This window comes from Anastrepha obliqua, chromosome 3 (assembly GCF_027943255.1).
Source record: "Anastrepha obliqua isolate idAnaObli1 chromosome 3, idAnaObli1_1.0, whole genome shotgun sequence".
Lineage (NCBI taxonomy): Eukaryota > Metazoa > Arthropoda > Insecta > Diptera > Tephritidae > Anastrepha > Anastrepha obliqua.
Genome location: NC_072894.1, coordinates 38,794,697 through 38,808,503, shown reverse-complemented (window position 1 = coordinate 38,808,503; position 13,807 = coordinate 38,794,697). Strand labels below are relative to the sequence as shown.

Below are 13,807 nucleotides of genomic sequence, written 5' to 3'. Positions count from 1 at the left end.
TAGAATGCGTATGTCTTTAATAAATCATAATTCGATTCGTAACGGTTTTTCGTTAGTTCTTGTTTTAGAAAAAGTAATTACTTACAGCTGTTTTAGCGCCTTAGCTTCGCCTTCTAGCAAAGCGTGACAAAACAGAGAATTTTTTTTGGACAAAAATGAATGCTTTCTGCTTATTTATACTTTTCTTCTTTTTTTTAGAAAAAATTCAAAGGAATCATATCATAATTACCCATTCGTAGTCTCAAATTTAGTCGGTTGTTATGCTAGTTCATCATATCATAAAGTAATACACACACAAAAGATCCACCACTCGGTACTAACTACTTGTATACTACAAAACTTATTGTTGTTATATAAAAAATCACCAAAATTTTGAACGTCTACAATATTGGCACAAATCAAAAACAAAAACAAAAAATGTTTTTATACCATGCATACCTCGCCTAATACGTCACAAGTTGCAGTCTAACACATACACAACAATTCAGAAATTGAGAATACATTCAAACATTTTCTTCACACTTTTTACTATATAATTTTATAGTAATCTAAATTGTCTTCTTATTTTCGTGCTTTGTTTTAATGTTGAATTTGCTTAATCTCATCATCTTCTTTTCTTCAAACTCAGTAATTACAAAACATATATGCTTCTGCGAAGGTGACGTATTTTAATAAAACTCAATGTATTGAAATATGTAGAAAAAATTAAGAAATAACTACATATAAACACATATCAAATGTAAAGTTATTTTCTAATAAAAGTGACGGGTTTTCAATAAAGTAAGAAGAGAATTTAGATTGATTTGGTTTTCATTCGACACATTGCTATATGTAGGTCAAATTGAATTGTTTTATATTGTCTACGGGTGAAAGAATATCAAATGTAGGAGACAAAATGTAGGAGTTACATTAATTTCTTTTGGAAACACATATAATCGTACGCCTTTTAAAGAGATTGATAGCGCAAGCAGAGGACAGTGCGTATACGTAACATCTTCGTGGTTGTGTATTTCAAGCAGAGGACAGTGCGTATACGCAATAGCTTTGTTCTTAATACACAAGAACAGGATAGTGCGTATACATAACATCTTCGTTAGTGTAAATCAACCAAAGGAGGCTACGTATACGCAATACCTTCGTTGCCTTATAACACAAGAAGACGGTAGTGCGTATACGTAGCATCTTCGCTGTAGTGTAAACAAGCAGAGTGTGGTGCGTATACGCAAACCTTGGTTGTCATATAAAGCAAGTAGAGGAGGGTGCGTATACGTGACACCTTCGTTACAGTTAAAGTTAGCCGGGTAATGCGAAGCCTCTAGTCTCTAATTATTGCTTATGTGAAAGAATAAAGTATCTCATCATCGGCACATGAAAATATAGACCATTATCTTCGCACTGGATTATATTAATATACATATATAGATAACGTGTATTTCGATTTGAGAATAAACAGCGAACGCGACTGAAAGTACAGTTTATTTGCTTACTCTATACTAACTGCTTTCGCTATTAAAATCCTGTATTTGTCATTTACAATGATTGCTGTACAAAGTTTTTAATTTTACAAAGTGGCCTCGTCCTGTCTGGGTTCCCGCCCACACTGCTTTGGTAAACAGAAAAGTACGATTGTGCAATAATGTAACATTAGAATATTATATTTAAGATTTGATGTAAGTTTTTTTTAATCCACTTTCTATACTAAGCCCCACTTCCCTTAGCGTGCTAAGAAAAACCTTACCCAAACTCACCGTCACTAAACACAAAAGTAAAATAATTGCATCGAAGGATGTAAAAATTGTCCAATAAAACAACAATTTTTTCCACAATCACCATTTATTGTATGCCATCAAGACGTATATAAGACATCTATTAAAAAAAAAAATACTATTTTATTACTGTATGTGATACAATTACAACAAAAACGTGTGTGTGTATGTTCCAGGTCCCCCTGTGGAGGTTGGCGTCACAATGTATGTCCTCAGTATCAGTTCGGTTTCGGAAGTTCTCATGGTACATATCGCAAATAAACTTAATACCCGTACAAACATACATACTTTTCTACTTATATTGAAAGCGAAGAAATAACAACAAAACAAAGAACCTATACAAATATATTTTATTTTCATACAATTACGACACAAATGAGAAATCAAGTGCTGATTTTGTTCATAACTTTTTTTGGTTTTGTAATTATTTTCTTAATTTCATTTTTAAATTTTGTTTTCTCACGTGCAAGCAAATAAAAAAAATCAACACATAAGCTGAAAAAAAATTTAAGTAAAAATAGAATTGTTAGAGGGAGTGCACTGCTTAAAATGTTTGATTACGCTAAAAGCAACTACAAATTTATGGAAAAAATTAAAACAATGGAAGAAAGGAAGAGAAAAATCTTTACAACATTTGGTTGTCAAAAAATTATATATAATGTTAGGAGCACGTTGGAAATGGCAACCTTGTAATACATAATGGATCATATTTCAAGCGGTTTGAAATTCAAATGCTAGAAGATCAGTCAGTACCAAAAAAGGGGTGAGGAACATGGACGCCACAGTATCTTGGTGTTCAATAAGTTCAAACTTATTCTGTTGGGAGACAGAATTCAGCGTTAACCTACCTTTCTGAATATTTTTTGACGTCGGAGCTATTTATTTACCACTGAAACCTCTAGTCTGGTATCCACGGGACTTCTTGTACATAGTGCTTACAAAGTTTTACTTTATATTCCGGTCAGAACCAGTTACTCTTTTTTCATTAGAGCCGCTATTTCGCTTCGAGGTAGCCACTAGTCATCAGTGTATGATTGAAATGGAACTGAAGACCAAAAACATACAGTTGTCTAAAGAGACACGACTGTGAGTTCGATACCAGACTTATGCTAGTTACACACGTATTTATTAGCTTCAGCGGCATGATATAGAAAGGTCGACTTTTATTTGATGAACTTTTGTAAAATATTACACAAATATTTCTAAAAGCTATATTAAATAAAAGTAGGTAAGTAGAAGCGGGAGTCGGTTTTTAAACTAACTCATTGATGCCGTTAGCGATCCATTGTGAAACCATAAATTCAGTTTACCTAATACTCCTCACTAAACCCTTTTAGTTTATGTGCAAACCCTTCTGGCTGATACTTTTATATCTACGGTCACCCGTATCATACAGGAATGACGAACCAAAGTATCTAAACAAAGTGGCTTGCCAGATGTCTGACAGAGCAAATGTCTGACCGACTCTTCCTCCTCTTCATTCTTGCAGTTTCTGCAAAAATACAAATAATAAATAGAAACTTAAGAAAATGAACGAATGAAAATGAAAATAAATAATCTCCAAAAAAAAAAAAAAATCAACGTTCGTAATGAGGATTTATGACTTCAGTTTGAAGATTGAATTGAAATACGACATCATTTCATTGTCGATTCTTTCATTGGGCTTTGAACAATTCATTCTAACTGGCTAAGCTTCACATTGTTCCGTTTTTACGAGTAGTCATCTAAATTAATCGAAATAGGCAATTGAAAGTAATGAAATGAAAGGTAGAAAAGAAAGTCTTTCAAGTCAATGATGATTAGTTCCTTAACCGGTATTTGGATTGATTCTTATATGGTATCACATTTTTCAAATGCAATTTTGTTAAGTGAAAAAGTAAGTTACGCAATAGTATTTGGTGTTATTATAACGGGAAGAACTGGCGCTTACACCCTTTGTAGGATGTTTGGTCAAACCTCTTCGCCTATTCGTAGTGCGCCAATTGATTACTTTTCACAGATGGAAATGAGTTATATGTGCTTGTATTAGAAATATAACTCTATTAGCTTTACCAACGTACATTCAGTTCAATCTACATAAACAGGAGGGCATAACGCGCGTCGAGAAATTCACTACCACATTACTTCAAAATTACTCAGATCGAGTGAGATTTTACAGACTTATTAATGCACAATTTTTAAAGATTTCGTGATCGTTTTTTTATTTATACTAAGTTTTTCATTTGTTTATTTAATTTGCATTTTCGTTAACGAGCAGCAAAGGTTTTCAAGGCTCTTTGCACATTACACTGGTGTTAATTAAACAAAATGAATTTTCCGTTATTTGCTTCGTTTGAACTTTTTTTAATAAATGTGTATTTATATGTATAAAGAATATATATATATTTATACATATATTTCTTACATATAACCTAGCGCTTTATGAAGCAAGCTCCAACTTAACTAAAAAAATAACTAAAAATTTAATTATAATACATTAATTCACTTAAACAATATTACTAATGAAAGATTTAAGACACGTACTCGCTGTGAGTTTGTAATCAAATATAAATAAACTGCGCATTTTTGAATATGGGAACTGTTTTTTTTTGGAATATTTGCATTTAATGCGTAATAGTTGTTGTTGCCTCAAAGAATTGAATTTTACCAGTACACACAACTAACTCATGTCTATCTCTTCTTCGCTGCCACTTTCGACCTTCTCTAACTACATAAATTCTAAAATTTTCTTCTCCAATTCTATCCACATATACCAATATACATATATATACCCCTTCTACACACCTTTTCAATCTTACTGCTATCCATCAGCTCTAATTCGACTCAGCTTAACACTCACATTAATAAAAACATACGTAATACATACATACATATATATTTAGTTCATGCTTACATATAATTCGTGACGTCTATTTTTGTCATTCGCTTCAACTGCATAAAGCATTTACTTATTTAAAAATAACTGATTTTATACATAAATATTTTTTTAGAATTTGCAGTTATGTGTCAATTTTTTAAACTCGGCGTAATCATCCAATGCATAATCATCATACATTTTATATGCAAATTTTATTTTCTTAAATTAATTTATGTTTTGCTGCAAAATTGGCGAATACTCGCCCTGATAAATATACTGTTAATGGATATATTGGCTGGATGAGTGGGTATTTTGAATGCAACTAAAAAGCTTTAATATTTTTCAAAATTATCATTAATATATGCACAAATTTAACAAACAAAAAATATTAGAATGAAAGATAGAATTTAAGTTTTTAAAATTTAAAAAAAATTTTTTTCTATATTTTTATAATACATTAAAAAATATATATGTATATATTTACTTTTATGAATCATTCGTTTTCTCGAGAAAAAAATTAAAATTTTCAATTGTAAAGATTTCTTCAGTCAATTTGCATATAGTGTTAAAGAATAGATAACCCGAAAACTAAAACTGCAAACAAGTCATACAAACTTATTATAAGTCCATATACATACACACCTATATCATCTTATATAAATATTTCATATTTGCATTACACCATTCATATATTTCCCACAAATACAAATTTTCAGTTATAAGACGTTCGATTTTTTTGTATTTTCTTTTACATAATTGTATACATAAATTGATACATACATATATCTACATATGTTAATGTTTAAATATTCAATACAATACATGAGTACGTACAGTTGCGTACACCTAATTAGACGCGTTATTGTGACCATTTAAATTCTTTATATGAAGGAAATGCGCAATGCCACTAGAGAATAAAATTATCAAAACTAAATTCGAATTTTGAGCCACTTCAGGCTTGGACCTTATTATACCAAAATTAAATAAGCCATAAGCCTGCCTACCCAGAATTTTTTTTAATTTTGATTAAAAAAGTGTGACAAATTTGTGTAATACTTGCACAAAGTTTGAAATTTTGTTGTAAATGATATTTGTTGTAAAATACATCTATTTATAAAAGAATAATAAAAATTCAAACAATAAAAGAAAAGTAACAAAAACTGGTCCAAATACGCCGCTTCTAATTAAGTGCACTCTGTGTAATATGTGAGTGTTTATGAATATTAATTTATAATAAATTAAAAAAAACCTAAATTTGTTTACTTAAAAATTTGTGTGTTTTAAGTGTTTTCAATATTTGTATGTGTATGTGCGTGTGTTTAGTCATATCGGGAAATTAAATCAGAAGAAAATTTGGCGCATGCACATTTTCGTTTTTTTTCACTAAGTAGGAAATACAAAGAACAAAAAACCAAAAAAAAAAATGCATACAAACATATGACGTATCGGATGGATACATAAATTTCATTCCTCACAAAGTTTTGTTTACTGCATACCACAAAGAGCTTTTACTGATTTCTCCTAATACAAACTCCTGCAAAAAGCTTTTTAGAAATCTATATTTGGTTAAGGAAGTCACCACGACTTGAGGAAGATCAGCTATTAGAGCTCATTATGAAACTAATTACAGATCAGAATTCAGTTCATGTTGCGAACAGTCGGATATGCAGTAAGGGAAGGGCCTACCCGGCGTTTTGAGGATTCTTAAGTTTAAGATGGAGCTGCCGTAATAACGGACAGACGAGCACTGCTAGAAGAAGCTGCCATAATAACGGATTAGTCGGACACAGTTAGATGTTAAAAAAACTAAAATAAAGTCGAATATCCTGACCATTTGTGGATTTTTATCCCGCCATTTATATGATAGGGGGGGGCAAGAAGAGATCGATGGAAGTTGCTGAATATTTATGAATAGGTATTTGTAATAGGAGCAGAAAGTTTTTCAACTGCTGGAAAGCTTATATAGTGGCAAATTTTAGTCTTTTTGTTTCGAAAACTGGTTGCTATCTACTACGTAAGCCCGGATGCTGACGGAGTTATGTACACTTCGCTATTTCAAGGTGCAATGAATCATTTTCAAAAGAATCACTGCTTCACCAGTTTCTTCTACTCAAATGTCATTGTTAGAAATGCTTTCATTTTCCTCCAAATTGAGTTTTTAAGTCACGGAAAGTTTACGAAGGAACTGTACTTTATTTTTTACCAGTATGAATGCTTTCAGTGGGATTTAAATTAAAAATGATATACTCACTCCCGTGTTGGTATATTCTAAAACTTACTTATGGGTAGTAATATTCATGGTGACCGCCGTAGCCGAATGGGTTAGTGCGTGACTGCCATTCGGAATTCACAGAGAGAACGTTGGTTCGATTCTCGGTGAAACGCCAAAATTAAGAAAAACATTTTTCTAATAGCGGTCGCCTCTCGACAGGCAATGGCAAACCTCCGAGTGTATTTCTGCCATGAAAAAGCTCCTCATAAAAATATCAGCAGTTCGGAGTCGGCTTGAAATTGTAGGTCCCTCCATTTGTGGAGCGAAACACCCAAAAAGGGTGTACGCGCCAATTATATATAATATATAGATATATATACTATTCAAACGTTTGAAAAACAAAATTGCTAAATTAGATAATATGCCATTTAATTTCCAAACTCGACCTTGTGTTTACCGATCAGTGGAGATCGGCATACATGCAGAATAGCTAGGTTTAACATTCATTCCCTATGCAGAAGTTTTAGGGGGCTTTCAGAAAAGGAGACTGTTCAGTATTTTCTTTATAAGCGCGCGGGGCTTAGCAGCCAGACGATCAGCCAGGTCACTAGGTGCTCCTTTTTATGCCGGTCTGGGAGAGTGTTCCAATCTAATCACTCTTGAGCAGTGCAATACTGGCACTTAAACCATTCTACCTACCCACATGTACCGAAAAGTTAATCCCATTGCTTGTGCTTTGAAATTCATTATAAAAGTCTATACTAAAGTTTTCAAAGATGCTCCGAATTACAATAATATTCGATAAGCGCCAATAAGTAGTCATTTCTGCATTGCTCTTTGTCTTTACTTGTAATGCTGAGCTAAAAAGACAAAAAAAACAAAAATGCCCGAAGCTGCATACCACATTATTTGAAGTAAAAACTTCCCCACGGTTGTTCCTTTAAAATAAATCTTATGAAAATACTTCTAAATGTAGTATTTTTCTGGCTAATCCTCATTTTCAAGGCAATGCAATTAGTGCTCGTGTGCCGGTCCAATTCGAAGCTTTTCAGTTTTTCATGATTTTACCAACATTTTCTATGATTTTGCAGTTGACATTGCTATTGAATTCTATATTGTAAGAAGTCCATGGTGGTGGTGGTAGCGTAGATATAGTGTTTGAATGACACAGCCCAGACCTAATTAGCACAGAAGATGCCATTTTGATAACCCCTTGAAGAACCACTATGTTGAGCATAAGTAACACACAATTTTTCCACCATCTTCACCGACTTTACACCCTGGTCGTAGTGGTACTGAAGGATGTATCGAATGTGCTCTGTTGTTGTCTTTATTTTGGAATGTCTAAAAAACATAATTTTGTCAACAAACTTCTTTTTGAAGCCGTAATGAATTGCAATATATACTTCGGACATCTGACGAAAAACATTTAAGTACTTTTTACTTCACCTTGTATAGGGTTATTCAATAGGTGCGCTTCAACTTTTTTCCGATAGGGAGGGCGAATGACGCATTATTTTTTATTTTTCGCTTGTCATTTGTAAACTTCATTAGTATACATACATTTCATCATGGAACGCTACACACTTGAGCAACGATTGCAAATCGTGCAAATTTTTTATGAAAATAATCGTTCTCTTGCTGCTACTTTAAGAGCATTACGGCCATTTTACGGTCCATTTAACAAGCCGTCCCGTTTTGGGGTTATGTGAAGTCATTGGTCTACAGTAACAAGTCGGCGACGATTTGTGAACTCAGAGCCAATATTGTACGCAAAATTGCTGGAATTTCGACCGATTTATGCAAAAGAGTGGTCGAAAATTGGGTTCAACGATTGGACTTCGTAAAACGTGCACGCGGTGGTCATGCAAAAGAAATCGAATTTCATACTTAAATGTATATGCTCAAAGTCGATAATAAAAAAAAATTAGTTAAAAAAGTCAAACCGTTTGTGTTTTCTTCAAAAAAGTTCAAAAGTTGAAGTGCTCTTACTGAAAACCCCTTTACTTTTATATGTACTTACGAGCTTCAACAATTTGAATTCTCTTCCCGTTTTTTGATTTTCTAATTAGCGAATTGGTGGATTCTTCTACACTCATTTCGAAATTGTATATTATGAGTATTTACTTTCCCCCGTTTATACATTTTACTTTCATAAAGCTTCTACTGCAATCGAAATACATATTTGCCCAATCATACACTCTTGAAAGTATTTACCATCTCTTATTAACTCGAATGAAACTACCCGTGAAAACAGCATTCTTATTGACTCTTGCTATCCCCCACCAGTTGACTTCGCTTTTATTTTCGCTTTAATGCAAATTTATTACTTTGGTTTATGTATTTTTTCTTTAGCCTTGAGTTAAGCTTTGTTTTTATTTTTGTTTTAGTATGACGAGGAGTGTAAGGCGCCATTAGCTGTGTAGGGCAACTTACACTTACCCATAGTAGTGCTCATACATATGTACATATGTAATTAAACACAATATAAATATAAACACGTGCAGCTGTTACGCTGGCAAGCAAGGACAGACACAAGACTGTCAGATATATAATTTATGCATTTGTTGTTAGGCATTAAATCATAAAAAACATGCGGTTATAAAATTATTTAAGAGTTGGATGGCACAAAAACTATTGTACATATATACCAAAAAAAAAAAAACAAATACTTTTATTTCCAAGACATGCAAGTTAGCGCTATCACAAAGAGCTTCTTGTAAGTATTTCACCTACCTTCGTGCCTCAGTGTAATTTCATTTATGAAACTCTTTGCATCTCATGCATAGCTTAGTACATATTAGCATATCTCATGCACTCTACCAGCACAACCATAAACTGCTTTAAATCATCATATACATAAGTAGTTTTAAAACTGAGGTCCAATGGTATAAAAGTAAGCTGTGTGTGTGTGGTGTGCTTCCTTATAATTACTTCATATACTTTTAATACATCTGCAAATACGTTACTGTAAATATTCTTGACTAGGAATATTTTTGCAATGGAGACACTTTCTTATATTTAATGCCTAGATGTATGTAAGTAGTAAACATTTTTCATGCTACTTTTCCGCCAAAGAGTTGAACTGGAGGCGAGGAAACTTTAAACACTCAAAGTTTTCAAAGTAAGCTATTCAATGAGCAAACTTCCGCCAAGAAAGAGTTATTTACCAGTAATGATGTTAAGTTCCCAAATTGTTGCAAGTCAAGCTTTGTTATATTCTCGGACCGCCAAATAGCCTGCAAGTTCTTAAAAAACAATTGTTGTAGCAATGACTGTATTGCTCTGTTTCACGCGAAGCTCTCAGAGTTTGAATTCTCAAACATTCATGTGGTGTGGTCAAAGATCAAATTGCTTAAGAAGCAGCAGATAATGGCACTGTCATCGAATCTCAATACGAAGAAGTTTGAAGAGTAATTCACATTTTCTCTAAATGGTACGAGAGATTTGTATCATCTGCAAGAAATTGACCTAACTTTTTAACACAAATTTTCACAAAATTAGCATCAAAGTCCTGGTTCGAAAACTGTAACTTCGATGTTAAAGATACACGTTTTTTCAACAGAATATTGGTTGGCCCCATTTACAACGGCAATTGGTTGCATATGATCTGTGCCTTCGATTCCGAGCTATGTGGGGGTGTGATGACGTAAACTCTGACACAAAAAGTTTCGAGGGATTAATTTTTCAAAAAAGTGAATTCAAATACTTATACTCATATTAATATACTCTCTCTGTGATATTAATAACGACGTTTAGGACATGCTCAGCTATTGCAAACATTATTTTTTTGTTTTTACTTTTAAAAATCAAGGTTAAATTTAGAAATAAAGTATAAGCAATGCATGCTCTCAAAAATCTATAAATGTCTTGGTTAAAAGTAAAAAAAATGTTGTTAATTGCTTGAAATATTCGCCTTTGCTTGATGTTCATATTAAAATCATAGAGTGGGTATATACACAAGTTCTTATGGCCCAAAGGGTCACAACAAGCTTCCCCCATTCGCTTCTGTCGGACGCCAGCCACTTTAGTTCATTCCAACTTTTTTTCGTCTTTGCTACTTCTGTTTCTAAGGTTCTTCTCCAAATTAGTGATGATCTAACTCTGCGTCAGCTATCTTGCGGGTTCCAATTAATCGCATTACGGATGATGTAGCTCAGATCTCTTCTTATAATGTGTCCAAAACACCCCCTCTTTTTTTCAATACTTTCATTAGCATTGTTGGTAGGTTCGCCATATCTTATAAGTTTTAGTTGGATATGGAGTTGGGCCAGAAGATGCGAATTACTGTACGGAGGCAGCTGTTCACAAGTACTTGTAAGCGTTACAAGTCTGTGGCTGCAAGATTTCAAGCTTCGCTGCGATACAATAGGGTGGACTTGACAAAAGAGTTGAATATTTTAATTTTGGTGTTAGGAGTGATCCCAGGGATTTTTCAAATACCTTTAAGAGAGTCAAAAGCCTGTTTCGCTTTACTTATGCGATTAGTAATATCTTCTTTTAAGTTTCCGCTTCAAGATATAATGCCACCGACGTAGCAAAAGGAGCTAACTTCTTTAAGCTCAGTACCGTCAATCTTAAACTTGTGTGTTCTTGTATCCCTGTTATTTAATTTAGTACTTTTAAAAATTAAAGTTTTTTAGAAATTAAAGTGATGCCATAATGCTTATTTCGTTGATAACAAGAAATTTTGAGTTTTGTGCGCGTTATGTAAAATCGTTAGGCAAGGTTCTCAATACTGACCAAAAAAAAAAAAAAAAATGTGGAACCTGTGCCCCGTCCAAATTCGGTATTAGACAAATTTAAAATTGATAGAAAAGATTTGTTCTTCCTGTATAAATATTGGTGCTATGCGGTTGTATATACTTAAAAATGTACCTATATAACTTGATATAAAAGTACGTGTATGTAAGCGTATAATTATAAGTCGCATTTTGCATAGAACTTACGAAATTCAACTAAATTTAGCGTTTCCCAAACCCATAGACTCTCATAATTTTCTTCCTTTACCTATGCTTTTGCCAAATATATTATGTTTAAACGGCATTATTTGCAGATTACAAGGTTTCGTTAAATGGCACTTTTTACCCTTTACACAACCTTACCCAACATTTATTAACAGTATGGAAATTTTCACAAGTCCTTCATAAATTCCAACTTAGCATTAATTTTGCTAAAAATCTAATATTGCGTGTGTTTGTTTTTGTGTGAATGGATTTTATTGGAAATTTAGCAAATTGGTTCTACGCTTAGTCCAACCCCTGCTTATTACACCAGTCAGATGCATATGTTGAACACATACAAAGCCACGTTTCACCGCGCAAATGGTTAAAAGTACAGCAACACGTCCACAAACAGTACGTCCACATGCAATATTTGTGCTAGTGCACAAGCAATAAATAAGCAAGGCACATAAATACATTTGTACTAACAAAAAGGCTCCTCACTCTGCTAACTTATAATGTCATTTTATCAAAATTTAAACACATATTCGCTCACATACAAAGATGCATAGGTACATGAGTAAAAGTGTTAGTGAATAGCGAACGGTGTGAAACATACAAATCCTTTCAACTCGCCTTGTACGTCCTATCACCAAATACAATATCCTAAATCTATCGTGTTTGAGTTGAAGCATTAGTTTGATTCAAACAATAACAACATACAATATATCCCTACCACGTTGTTTTATTTAATTTGTCAGGAAATTATACATTATTATTTGGAAATCGTTTGTGTATACATAATATTTGATTCTAATTGCATTTGTAAGTTCGCTTGTATCGAGGAACTCGAGTGGAAACCAAATCAATTTCTTGTATTTACTACATATTTACCATATACAGAAAAAAGTTAAGGTATATGAACTTATGAATGATTTGCTTAATGTAAAATATATACACACGCGAGAGTGTCACATATGCATACATATATATCGTATAAACTCTCTGAGAATTAATAGAAAAATGTGTAAAAATACATACGTGCATATGCCACACATACATATGTATATATAAATTTGAAATAGCGCCGAATATATCTTGTATAATATATTTAAAATTTTTGTAAACGAAACGCAATATGTAATTAAATTAATCGCTACCTGATCGCTAGTATATAACTTTGCACATACCATCATAAAAACTCATAGGTACATTCATATATTCGTTTATAATTTGTTAAGTGGCAAATAGCTAATACTCATGTAAAAATAAACAAGCGCGTGAGATACACCGACCGACCTAGGACGACGCCCACATACTCACTCACACAATACTCATGCTTCCAAACGTCGTTATGTTTCCATGAGTGCAATAAATGAATTGGTTTACTTTGGAAGTTACGTATACGCAGTGACACTCTTTTTCAGCACTGCAGGTAACATACGTAGTATAGGATTCACTTTGCAAACTTTGCGGTTATGATTGGGTGCTTGAGTATGCACAGCGGCAAAAGAGCACAACATTAAGCGTACAGAAATAATTTCATTGCATAATAATAAAGTTGGCCTGTAGTCACCCTTTCACCCTTTAATTTGATTGTAGAATTTATTAACCATAATTTACTTCATGTGCGGCATTTCCATATAACTTTTAACCAAACAAGAGAAAAAAAATAGGCAGTGTTTCAATAGAAAAGCGTGCATGCATATTTAGTAAGGATATCCCAAAATCTTAAAAAATTTAGCACAAATAGCAGCGTAAAATGTTTTACTTCTGATCTGATTTGGAAATTCGATATAGCATTTTTACCGTCACAGGCTTGTACCGAACATTGAATTCTCGGAAAAGTTTCTTCATGCGCCCAAGTTACTTAAAGGTTCTCTTTTACATGCCAGAAGTGTGATAGCAGCTTCTTCGAGAGATTAGCCGTGGTAGCCCAAGTGCTTAGTTAAATTACACAAATTGGGGGTTGTGAAATTTGGAACTTTCTTCCTATATGCTGTGATGTATGTACAAAGTTTTGTACACT

General features: G+C 33.1%; 1 protein-coding gene across 2 annotated transcripts in view; it reads left to right on the top strand.

The window, feature by feature from the left end:
• Positions 1–13,807, top strand: part of LOC129240570 (gamma-aminobutyric acid receptor subunit beta) — a 115,412-nt gene that overhangs the window by 48,447 nt on the left and 53,158 nt on the right. Inside the window, exon 3 of one of the 2 annotated variants that reach the window (XM_054876471.1) lies at positions 1,943–2,010. The exons of the other annotated variant lie outside the window; for it this stretch is intronic. Coding sequence (XP_054732446.1) covers positions 1,943–2,010 — 68 coding nt within the window. The remainder of the gene's footprint in view (positions 1–1,942; positions 2,011–13,807) is intronic. 2 annotated transcript variants of the gene reach the window in all.